Below are 12,669 nucleotides of genomic sequence, written 5' to 3' on the forward strand. Positions count from 1 at the left end.
TGAATCTGTGCGCAAATTCAATGTGGAAGGTGTTCCACTAACATATAAAGAACAAAATGAGCACACCTATGCATGGATTGATGTTACTAATAGTCAGAGATGTGTTTGTCGGGGTGTAACCTCTCCAGCAAGAACAGTTGTAGCTGCCGATCGTGTTGGAGCAGGTGGAATTTTGACCACATGGATCAGAGTCACATTCATTGATGTCTATAGGGAAAGTAACATAGAAACTTATCTTAAAGGACATGAGAATGAATAAAGGAACATTTGGAATTCATAACTTCACATTTAAAACGACATGGAAGACAACATGAGTGCAGAACACTCTTAATAAAACTGGACAGATTTGAGAGATTGCAGGCATTTCTGAAGAGAAATTTTCATTCAAAACAAAAAAAGAATCACAAAAGAAAGTCTCAGGAAAAACCTACGTACCTATGCATGGGTTGTTAGAACTAATGGACAGAGATGTGTTTGTTGGGGTGTATCCTCTCCTGCAAGAACAGTTGTAGCTGCCAACCGTGTTGGAGCATGTGGAATTTTGACCACATGGATCTGTGTCACATTCGTTAAAATCTGAAAGAGAACATAATCTCTAATTTATTAGGAGAAAATAATATGCAGAATTCCTTGAGTGAATAATCTCCCTATATATGAAAACTATTTCAAAAGAGACTATAAACATGGTACATGCTCAAATGACCTACTTTTCAAAAGGAAAGAAATCCCAAAAACATTCTCAGGAAAAACGTACCGATGCATGGATTGCTAGAACTAATGAGAAAATGACTAATGAAACTAATGAGAACAAAACAGTATTCATCTACTTCTAATGTGAGACATTTCAAGAATATTTGTCTTTAATATAGATTGGCTTTCATTCCATGATGATAGCTAGAAATGTAATTCAAAAGGAAAGAAATCACAAAAAAGTCTCAGGAAAAACCTACGTACCTATGCAAGGGTTGGTAGAACTAATGGGCAGAGATGTATTTGTCGGAGTGTATCCTCTCCAGCAAGAACAGTTGTAGCTGCCAATGGTATTGGAGCAGGTGGAATTTTGACCACATGGATCTGTGTCACATTCATTGATATCTATAAAGGAAAATGTGGGATTCAGGTTTAAATGTAGTTTGGGGGGAAGAGCATCTGTACACAGATGGAAGAGCATTTGAATCTGTGCGCAAATTCAATGTGGAAGGTGTTCCACTAACATATAAAGAACAAAATGAGCACACCTATGCATGGATTGATGTTACTAATAGTCAGAGATGTGTTTGTCGGGGTGTAACCTCTCCAGCAAGAACAGTTGTAGCTGCCGATCGTGTTGGAGCAGGTGGAATTTTGACCACATGGATCAGAGTCACATTCATTGATGTCTATAGGGAAAGTAAAATAGAAACTTATCTTAAAGAACATGAGAATGAATAAAGGAACATTTGGAATTCATAACTTCACATTTAAAACGACTTGGAAGACAACATGAGTGCAGAACACTCTTAATAAAACTGGACAGATTTGAGAGATTGCAGGCATTTCTGAAGATAAATTTTCATTCAAAACAAAAAAAGAATCACAAAAGAAAGTCTCTGGAAAAACCTATGTACCTATGCATGGGTTGGTAGAAGTAATGGGCAGAGATGTGTTTGTCGGGATGTATCCTCTCCAGCAAGAACAGTTGTAGCTGCCAATTGTGTTGGAGCAGGTGGAATTTTGACCACATGGATCAGAGTCACATTCATTGATGTCTATAGGGAAAGTAACATAGAAACTTATCTTAAAGGACATGAGAATGAATAAAGGAACATTTGGAATTCATAACTTCACATTTAAAACGACTTGGAAGACAACATGAGTGCAGAACACTCTTAATAAAACTGGACAGATTTGAGAGATTGCAGGCATTTCTGAAGAGAAATTTTCATTCAAAACAAAAAAAGAATCACAAAAGAAAGTCTCAGGAAAAACCTACGTACCTATGCATGGGTTGTTAGAACTAATGGGCAGAGATGTGTTTGTTGGGGTGTATCCTCTCCAGCAAGAACAGTTGTAGCTGCCAACCGTGTTGGAGCATGTGGAATTTTGACCACATGGATCTGTGTCACATTCGTTAAAATCTGAAAGAGAACATAATCTCTAATTTATTAGGAGAAAATAATATGCAGAATTCCTTGAGTGAATAATCTCCCTATATATGAAAACTATTTCAAAAGAGACTATAAACATGGTACAGTACATGCTCAAATGACCTACTTTTCAAAAGGAAAGAAATCCCAAAAACATTCTCAGGAAAAACGTACCGATGCATGGATTGCTAGAACTAATGAGAAAATGACTAATGAAACTAATGAGAACAAAACAGTATTCATCTACTTCTAATGTGAGACATTTCAAGAATATTTGTCTTTAATATAGATTGGCTTTCATTCCATGATGATAGCTAGAAATGTCATTCAAAAGGAAAGAAATCACAAAAAAATCTCAGGAAAAACCTACGTACCTATGCAAGGGTTGGTAGAACTAATGGGCAGAGATGTATTTGTCGGAGTGTATCCTCTCCAGCAAGAACAGTTGTAGCTGCCAATGGTATTGGAGCAGGTGGAATTTTGACCACATGGATCTGTGTCACATTCATTGATATCTATAAAGGAAAATTTGGGATTCAGGTTTAAATGTAGTTTGGGGGGAAGAGCATCTGTACACAGATGGAAGAGCATTTGAATCTGTGCGCAAATTCAATGTGGAAGGTGTTCCACTAACATATAAAGAACAAAATGAGCACACCTATGCATGGATTGATGTTACTAATAGTCATGGATGTGTTTGTCGGGGTGTAACCTCTCCAGCAAGAACAGTTGTAGCTGCCGATGGTGTTGGAGCAGGTGGAATTTTGACCACATGGATCAGAGTCACATTCATTGATGTCTATAGGGAAAGTAACATAGAAACTTATCTTAAAGAACATGAGAATGAATAAAGGAACATTTGGAATTCATAACTTCACATTTAAAACGACTTGGAAGACAACATGAGTGCAGAACACTCTTAATAAAACTGGACAGATTTGAGAGATTGCAGGCATTTCTGAAGATAAATTTTCATTCAAAACAAAAAAAGAATCACAAAAGAAAGTCTCTGGAAAAACCTATGTACCTATGCATGGGTTGGTAGAAGTAATGGGCAGAGATGTGTTTGTCGGGGTGTATCCTCTCCAGCAAGAACAGTTGTAGCTGCCAATTGTGTTGGAGCAGGTGGAATTTTGACCACATGGATCAGAGTCACATTCATTGATGTCTATAGGGAAAGTAACATAGAAACTTATCTTAAAGGACATGAGAATGAATAAAGGAACATTTGGAATTCATAACTTCACATTTAAAAACAACTTGGAAGAGAACATGATATCAGAACACTCTTAATAAAACTGGACAGATTTGAGAGGTTGAAGGCATTTCTGAAGAGAAATGTATAATATTTTCATTCAAAACCAAAAAAATCACAAAAGAAAGTCTCAGGAAAAGCCTACGTACCTATGCATGGGTTGTTAGAACTAATGGGCAGAGATGTGTTTGTTGGGGTGTATCCTCTCCAGCAAGAACAGTTGTAGCTGCCAATGGTATTGGAGCAGGTGGAATTTTGACCACATGGATCTGTGTCACATTCGTTAAAATCTGAAAGAGAAAAATACTATAAAGTTATAAACTCTAAAACACAGAAGTGACTATTGAAAAATAATCTACATGCATGTGAGGTGAGACAACATACCGATGCATGGATTGCTAGAACTAATGAGAAAATGACTAATGAAACTAATGAGAACAAAACAGCATTCATCTACTTTTAATGTGAGACATTTCAAGAATATTTGTCTAATATAGATTGGCTTTCATTCCATGATGAGCTAAAAATTTCATTCAAAAGGAAAGAAATCACAAGAATTCTGCCTATATATGAAAATTCTTTCAAAAGAGACTATGAACATGGTACATGCTCAAATCTTCCACAATGCCCTTTAAGAATTGACCATGCCAGACTAGGCGATCATAAAACCAAATTCTTGTCACGTCTTGGTCGCGTGATTGGCCACATTACAAGATTGAGTAACCTATCGTTCATGCCACATGTCGTCATAGTGTCAGGGTCAACAGAATGCTGTAGGAGATTCCCCCAAAATTCTGACATGCTAGACTTTTCATTGTGGTGTCGTGGTGGCACGATGCAGAAAATAAATTGCTGGTCGTTGAGTAAGATATGTTACATTACAAGACGCGTTCCTCCTTCATAGCTTAGGGGGAAATTATCTCCCTTGATGCAGTTAGACAACCATAGTATTTTAATATAAAAACCTGCACACCTATGCATGGATTGCTGGTGTTAATGGGCAAAGATATGTTTGTTGGGGTGTATCCTCTCCAGCAAGAACAGTTGTAGCTGCCAATGGTGTTTACACAGGTGGAGTTTAGACCACATGGATCAAAGTCGCATTCATTTACATCTATCAACAGTGAAAAAAACAAGGACAACAAATTGGGAAACTAATTTAGGAACAAACAATTCATAGATATTGTGTTGAAAATATATGAAATCTTCTGACCTGGACACACAGGCTAATTGAATGGGCTCAACACCACTTTTGTTTCATTTTCAATGTGAGGCTGTTTATTTGTCCAGCTCATGTCTAGGTTTACTGTCATACTCAAATTTAAATGTAATTCAATCTCTCATGGCTTTGCATACCCTGTGCAACAGTTCAGTTGAATGAAATGGGATGTGAACCAACCTCTCTGGCAGAACGGCCCATTTGTTGGTAAACCATTAAGACATCCACAGGTGCCATCGCTGAACTCATCACAGGCTCCATAAGTGATACAGCGGTCATGGGGCCAGGCGTACTGCTCCTCACAGACACACCGATATCCACTCGTGTTTGAGTAACACACTGATGGATGATGGACAATCAGTTACTCTTATGTTATGGATGCAAAGCAGTGTGACTAACTGTCCCTTGATTTTATCATTTATATACGTATACGGTGAGCACACATTCATGAGGCTTTCTTGAGCGTTTCAGATGACCAAAATGTCAATTAATGAAACACATTAAACTACATATATACAGTGGAGGAAATATTTATTTGATCCCTCACTGATTTTCTAAGTTTGCCCACTGACAAAGTAATGAACAGTCTATAATTTAATACTTATTTCAGTCAATGAAATGCAAATCAATTTATCTTTTCTTTTTCTTTTTTCAATGAGATGTTATTCTCACCTGTTGTGACATTGATGTCAGTGATCTCAACTTGTTCAGTTGTTGCGAGTGGGAGAGGAAGGTCAAGTTCAGACAACTCCATCTTCAGTTGGTCAGCATCTACTGTTTCCATCTCAATCTCAACCCTGTACTTGTACAGTTGAACAGGACCTGTAACAGTCCGTAATGCAAAATACAAGTGTGTCATTGCCAAAAAAGAAATAATAGCAATACTCTGCATGCATTGTGTTTGGAACTAAAATACTTCCTTGCTTCTTTACAGAATAATTATATGTTTATCTTAGAAAACTCTCAAGTGGAGCTCCTCAAAAAAAATGCCTTAAATGCATGTGGAAAGTCAAAGCATCGGCAAAGAGCACTACGATTTGAAAGAGTACATCAATTCAGGTGAAATGAGGACATTTTACATAGTGAGGAACACACCTATGCAGGGGTTGCTGCTGCTAATAGGCAGAGACGAGTTTGTTGGTCTGTATCCTCTCCAGCAAGCGCAACTGTAGCTGCCAACTGAGTTGGAGCAGGTGGAGTTTAGACCACATGCATCAAAGTCACATTCATTTACATCTATAAGAGAAAAAAAAAACTCTAATTTATTTGCAGAAAATAACATGCAGAATTGATTGAGTGAATAATCTGCCTATATATGAAAATTATTTCAAAAGAGACTATGAACATGGTACATGCTCAAATTACCTACTTTTCAAAAGGAAAGAAATCACAAAAGAAAGTCTCAGGAAAAACCTACGTACCTATGCAAGGGTTGTTAGAACTAATGGGCAGAGATGTGTTTGTTGGGGTGTAACCTCTCCAGCAAGAGCAGTTGTAGCTGCCGATCGTGTTGGAGCAGGTGGAATTTTGACCACATGGATCAGAGTCACATTCATTGATGTCTATAGGGAAAGTAACATAGAAACTTATCTTAAAGGACATGAGAATGAATAAAGGAACATTTGGAATTCATAACTTCACATTTAAAACGACTTGGAAGACAACATTAGTGCAGAACACCCTTAATAAAACTGGACAGATTTGAGAGATTGCAGGCATTTCTGAAGAGAAATTTTCATTCAAAACAAAAAAAGAATCACAAAAGAAAGTCTCAGGAAAAATCTACGTACCTATGCATGGGTTGTTAGAACTAATGGGCAGAGATGTGTTTGTCGGGGTGTATCCTCTCCAGCAAAAACAGTTGTAGCTGCCAACCGTGTTGGAGCATGTGGCATTTTGACCACATGGATCTGTGTCACATTCGTTAAAATCTGAAAGAGAAAAATACTACAAAGTTATAAACTCTAAAACACAGAAGTGACTATTGGAAAATAATCTACATGCATGTGAGGTGAGGACTGTTTTAAGATTACTTTAGAAGGAACTGTGTATATGGATTGCATTTACTGTAATGGACGGGACACAATTACATACACAACATGTACATGACACAAAATGCCCCCCCCCCAACAAAAAAGAAAATATGGAAAATGTGCATTGGGAACTGCTTATGGCTGGTTCAGATTACACGACATTTAGGTCTTCCACAATGGCCTTTTAGGATTGACCATGCCAGACTATGCGATCATAAAACCAAATTCTTGTCACGTCTTGGTCGGGAGATTGGCCACATTACAAGATTGAGTAACCTATCGTTCATGTCACATGTCGTCATAGTGTCAGGGTCAACAGAATGCTGTAGGAGATTCGCCCAAAATTCTGACATGCTAGACTTTTCATTGTGGTGTCGTGGTGGCACGATGCAGAAAATAAATTGCTGGTCGTTGAGTAAGATATGTTACATTACAAGACGCGTTCCTCCTTCATTGGAGGAAATTATCTCCCTTGATGCAGTTAGACAACCATAGTATTTTAATATAAAAACCTGCACACCTATGCATGGATTGCTAGTGTTAATGGGCAAAGATGTGTTTGTTGGGGTGTATCCTCTCCAGCAAGAGCAGTTGTAGCTGCCAATGGTATTGGAGCAGGTGGAATTTTGACCACATGGATCGATCAAAGTCGCATTCGTTTACATCTATCAACAGTGAAAAACACAAGGACAACAAATTGGGAAACTAATTTAGGAACAAACAATTCATAAATATTTGTGTTGAAAATATATGAAATCTTCTGACCTGGACACACAGGCTAATTGGATGGGCTCAACACCACTTTTGTGTCATTTTCAAATTTGCCCAGCTCATGTCTAGTTTTACTGTCATACTCAAATTTAAATTTAATTCAATCTCTCATGGCTTTGCATACCACCCCTGTGCAACAGTTCAGTTGAATGAAATGGGATGTGAACCAACCTCTTTGGCAGAATGGTCCGTTTGTCGGTAAACCATTAAGACATCCACAGGTGCCCTCGCTGAACTCATCACAGGCTCCATAAGTGATACAGCTGTCATGGGGCCAGGCGTACTGCTCCTCACAGACACACCGATATCCACTCGTGTTTGAGTAACACACTGATGGATGATGGACAATCAGTTACTCTCATGTTATAGATGCAAAGCAGTGTGACAGTGTAACTGTCTCTTGATTTTATCATTTATATACGTATACAGTGAGCACACATTCATGAGGCTTTCTTGAGTGTTTCAGAGGACCAAAATGTCAATAAATGAAACACATTAAACTACATACATACAGTGGAGGAAATAATTATTTGATCCCTCTCTGATTTTCTAAGTTTGTCCACTGACAAAGAAATGAACAGTCTATAATTGAATACACTTACTTCAGTCAATGAAATGCAAATCAATTTATCTTTTCTTTTTCTTTTTTCAATGAGATGTTATTCTCACCTGTTGTGACATTGATGTCAGTAATCTCAACTTGTTCAGTTGTTGCGAGCGGGAGAGGAAGGGCAAGTTCAGACAACTCCATCTTCAGTTGGTCAGCATCTACTGTTTCCATCTCAATCTCAACCCTGTACTTGTACAGTTGAACAGGACCTGTAACAGTCCGTAATGCAAAATACAAGTGTGTCATTGCCAAAAAAGAAATAATAGCAATACTCTGCATGCATTGTGTTTGGAACTAAAATACTTCCTTGCTTCTTTACAGAATAATTATATGTTTATCTTAGAAAACTCTCAAGTGGAGCTCCTCAAAAAAAATGCCTTAAATGCATGTGGAAAGTCAAAGCATCGGCAAAGAGCACTACGATTTGAAAGAGTACATCAATTCAGGTGAAATGAGGACATTTTACATAGTGAGGAACACACCTATGCAGGGGTTGCTGCTGCTAATAGGCAGAGACGAGTTTGTTGGTCTGTATCCTCTCCAGCAAGCGCAACTGTAGCTGCCAACTGAGTTGGAGCAGGTGGAGTTTAGACCACATGCATCAAAGTCACATTCATTTACATCTATAAGAGAAAAAAAAAACTCTAATTTATTTGCAGAAAATAACATGCAGAATTGATTGAGTGAATAATCTGGCTATATATGAAAATTATTTCAAAAGAGACTATGAACATGGTACATGCTCAAATTACCTACTTTTCAAAAGGAAAGAAATCACAAAAGAAAGTCTCAGGAAAAACCTACGTACCTATGCAAGGGTTGTTAGAACTAATGGGCAGAGATGTGTTTGTTGGGGTGTAACCTCTCCAGCAAGAGCAGTTGTAGCTGCCGATCGTGTTGGAGCAGGTGGAATTTTGACCACATGGATCAGAGTCACATTCATTGATGTCTATAGGGAAAGTAACATAGAAACTTATCTTAAAGGACATGAGAATGAATAAAGGAACATTTGGAATTCATAACTTCACATTTAAAACGACTTGGAAGACAACATTAGTGCAGAACACCCTTAATAAAACTGGACAGATTTGAGAGATTGCAGGCATTTCTGAAGAGAAATTTTCATTCAAAACAAAAAAAGAATCACAAAAGAAAGTCTCAGGAAAAATCTACGTACCTATGCATGGGTTGTTAGAACTAATGGGCAGAGATGTGTTTGTCGGGGTGTATCCTCTCCAGCAAAAACAGTTGTAGCTGCCAACCGTGTTGGAGCATGTGGAATTTTGACCACATGGATCTGTGTCACATTCGTTAAAATCTGAAAGAGAAAAATACTACAAAGTTATAAACTCTAAAACACAGAAGTGACTATTGGAAAATAATCTACATGCATGTGAGGTGAGGACTGTTTTAAGATTACTTTAGAAGGAACTGTGTATATGGATTGCATTTACTGTAATGGACGGGACACAATTACATACACAACATGTACATGACACAAAATGCCCCCCCCCCAACAAAAAAGAAAATATGGAAAATGTGCATTGGGAACTGCTTATGGCTGGTTCAGATTACACGACATTTAGGTCTTCCACAATGGCCTTTTAGGATTGACCATGCCAGACTATGCGATCATAAAACCAAATTCTTGTCACGTCTTGGTCGGGAGATTGGCCACATTACAAGATTGAGTAACCTATCGTTCATGTCACATGTCGTCATAGTGTCAGGGTCAACAGAATGCTGTAGGAGATTCGCCCAAAATTCTGACATGCTAGACTTTTCATTGTGGTGTCGTGGTGGCACGATGCAGAAAATAAATTGCTGGTCGTTGAGTAAGATATGTTACATTACAAGACGCGTTCCTCCTTCATTGGAGGAAATTATCTCCCTTGATGCAGTTAGACAACCATAGTATTTTAATATAAAAACCTGCACACCTATGCATGGATTGCTAGTGTTAATGGGCAAAGATGTGTTTGTTGGGGTGTATCCTCTCCAGCAAGAACAGTTGTAGCTGCCAATGGTGTTTGCACAGGTGGAATTTTGACCACATGGATCGATCAAAGTCGCATTCGTTTACATCTATCAACAGTGAAAAACACAAGGACAACAAATTGGGAAACTAATTTAGGAACAAACAATTCATAAATATTTGTGTTGAAAATATATGAAATCTTCTGACCTGGACACACAGGCTAATTGGATGGGCTCAACACCACTTTTGTGTCATTTTCAAATTTGCCCAGCTCATGTCTAGTTTTACTGTCATACTCAAATTTAAATTTAATTCAATCTCTCATGGCTTTGCATACCACCCCTGTGCAACAGTTCAGTTAATGAAATGGGATGTGAACCAACCTCTCTGGCAGAATGGCCCATTTGTCGGTAAACCATTAAGACATCCACAGGTGCCTTCGCTGAACTCATCACAGGCTCCATAAGTGATACAGCTGTCATGGGGCCAGGCATACTGCTCCTCACAGACACACCGATATCCACTCGTGTTTGAGTAACACACTGATGGATGATGGACAATCAGTTACTCTTATGTTATGGATGCAAAGCAGTGTGAATAACTGTCCCTTGATTTTATCATTTATATACGTATACGGTGAGCACACATTCATGAGGCTTTCTTGAGCGTTTCAGAGGACCAAAATGTCAATTAATGAAACACATTAAACTACATATATACAGTGGAGGAAATATTTATTTGATCCCTCACTGATTTTCTAAGTTTGCCCACTGACAAAGAAATGAACAGTCTATAATTGAATACTTATTTCAGTCAATGAAATGCAAATCAATTTATCTTTTCTTTTTCTTTTTTCAATGAGATGTTACTGTATTTTCACCTGTTGTGACATTGATGTCAGTGATCTCAACTTGTTCAGTTGTTGCGAGTGGGAGAGGAAGGTCAAGTTCAGACAACTCCATCTTCAGTTGGTCAGCATTTACTGTTTCCATCTCAATCTCAACCCTGTACTTGTACAGTTGAACAGGACCTGTAACAGTCCGTAATGCAAAATACAAGTGTGTCATTGCCAAAAAAGAAATAATTGCAATACTCTGCATGCATTGTTTGCAACTAAAATACTTCCTTGCTTCTTTACAGAATAATTATATGTTTATCTTAGAAAACTCTCAAGTGGAGCTCCACAAAAAAAATGCCTTAAATGCATGTGGAAAGTCAAAGCATCGGCAAAGAGCACTACGATTTGAAAGAGTCCATCAATACAGGTGAAATGAGGACATTTTACATAGTGAGGAACACACCTATGCAGGGGTTGCTGCTGCTAATAGGCAGAGACGAGTTTGTTGGTCTGTATCCTCTCCAGCAAGCGCAACTGTAGCTGCCAACCGAGTTGGAGCAGGTGGAGTTTAGACCACATGCATCAAAGTCACATTCATTGACATCTATAAGAGAAAAAAACTAATTTATGTGGGTAAAAATGCAGAATTTATTTAGTAAATAATCCTTCTATACACAGGAACTATTTTAAGAATGACTATGAATACGGTACAGTATATGCCAAGGCCGTAATATACTTTGAGGGGGACATGCCCCCCTTGACTTGGTGATGAAATTATGCACTGCCTTCTACAGGAGGTAAAGGGCTGAGACTAGCTACAACAAAGTGAACTTAACAATTACATACATTCTTCATATACCATATACTGTAACTACCCAAAAGCCTATTGTATAAAGTTAGGATCTGTTCCCATCAGCTGTTGATGGGACATCTCTAACACCATACCAATTCTTGCAAAGACTTGTTTGAAGCGGTAATATTAATGTCTGTTTACACTCACTGTAACTGTAATTGCGGCAACAAACAATCTTTCCCCTAAATGTGTCAGTAATTGTATGAAGACAGAAAAAACATGTTTTTGGTGAAAGTGGGTCGATCTGTGACTGCTATCAATCAACTATGATGCTAGTATACTGGAAATTCGTCACACTATGCAGGGTCTACAAGAGGTTAGTCAATATTTCTTGATTTGCCATTCAGATCAGAAATGGTTAGTTGTCCATTCCTGAACATCATGCAAGAGACTTGTTTAGTGATAATATTTCTAATGTTTTTACTCTGATGCATTCAGAGTGGCCTACAGAGAGAGAGAGACAGAGGGGGTGGGCGGGTGGCATGGCGATGGCAGTCGGGCAGGGATAGAAGGTGGCATTGGGTGTGGAAAGGAGCAAAGACTGACTTATTTACTGTAGTTACAAAGTGTCATAGCTTTGTCTAAGGTGTGGGTGTTTTGGTTTGAATTTTGTTTACATGACCACATGGAGCCATGGTAATGTAGCCAAACAAAGGCATACAGAAATCAGACCAGGCATGCAAATGTTGCAAAACCAAATTGTTTGAATATTTGTTATACTTTGGCCACAATATCTAGTCTGGAAAAATCCAGATACAATGAAATCAAAATAAAGAGCTAGATACCTATGCATGGATTGCTGGTGTTAATGGGCAGAGAGGTGTTTGTTGGGGTGTATCCTCTCCAGCAAGAACAGTTGTATCTGCCAATGGTGTTGGCACAGGTGGAGTTCAGACCACATGGATCAAAGTCGCATTCATTTACATCTATCAACAGTGAAAAAAACAAGGACAACAAATTGGGAAACTAATGTAGGAACAAACAAT

At 38.2% G+C, this 12,669-nt stretch overlaps 2 protein-coding genes and 1 long non-coding RNA gene across 3 annotated transcripts in view; all 3 read right to left on the bottom strand.

Annotated features, from left to right (window-relative positions):
* Positions 1-72: 72 nt before the first annotated feature.
* Positions 73-1,093, bottom strand: LOC143109823 (uncharacterized). Its single transcript, XR_012983979.1, has 3 exons — positions 955-1,093; positions 436-576; positions 73-207 (listed from the first exon to the last, which is right to left on the bottom strand). It is a non-coding gene; the product is annotated as an uncharacterized LOC143109823 (long non-coding RNA).
* Positions 1,094-2,423: 1,330 nt separating this feature from the next.
* On the bottom strand, positions 2,424-6,795 carry LOC143109203 (uncharacterized). Its single transcript, XM_076271859.1, has 11 exons — positions 6,789-6,795; positions 6,391-6,531; positions 6,022-6,162; positions 5,696-5,836; positions 5,273-5,422; positions 4,781-4,939; positions 4,355-4,495; positions 3,531-3,671; positions 3,154-3,294; positions 2,785-2,925; positions 2,424-2,440 (listed from the first exon to the last, which is right to left on the bottom strand). The coding sequence occupies exons 1-11, from the start codon at positions 6,793-6,795 to the stop codon at positions 2,424-2,426; spliced, it is 1,320 nt and encodes a 439-aa protein (XP_076127974.1).
* Positions 6,796-7,173: 378 nt separating this feature from the next.
* LOC143109204 (uncharacterized) overlaps positions 7,174-12,669 on the bottom strand; it is a 49,382-nt gene continuing 43,886 nt past the window's right edge. Inside the window, exons 8-18 of the mRNA XM_076271861.1 lie at positions 12,469-12,609; positions 11,294-11,434; positions 10,873-11,022; positions 10,376-10,534; positions 10,049-10,099; positions 9,192-9,332; positions 8,823-8,963; positions 8,497-8,637; positions 8,074-8,223; positions 7,576-7,734; positions 7,174-7,298 (exon numbers count right to left, since the gene is read on the bottom strand). Of these exons, the coding sequence (XP_076127976.1) occupies positions 7,174-7,298; positions 7,576-7,734; positions 8,074-8,223; positions 8,497-8,637; positions 8,823-8,963; positions 9,192-9,332; positions 10,049-10,099; positions 10,376-10,534; positions 10,873-11,022; positions 11,294-11,434; positions 12,469-12,609 (1,499 nt within the window). The remainder of the gene's footprint in view (positions 7,299-7,575; positions 7,735-8,073; positions 8,224-8,496; positions 8,638-8,822; positions 8,964-9,191; positions 9,333-10,048; positions 10,100-10,375; positions 10,535-10,872; positions 11,023-11,293; positions 11,435-12,468; positions 12,610-12,669) is intronic.

The sequence above is a fragment of the Alosa pseudoharengus genome, unplaced genomic scaffold, assembly GCF_046254945.1.
Source record: "Alosa pseudoharengus isolate Yale_2024_CS ecotype anadromous, Long Island Sound unplaced genomic scaffold, YU_APseudo_1.1 YU_APseudo_1.1_scf_7, whole genome shotgun sequence".
Lineage (NCBI taxonomy): Eukaryota > Metazoa > Chordata > Actinopteri > Clupeiformes > Clupeidae > Alosa > Alosa pseudoharengus.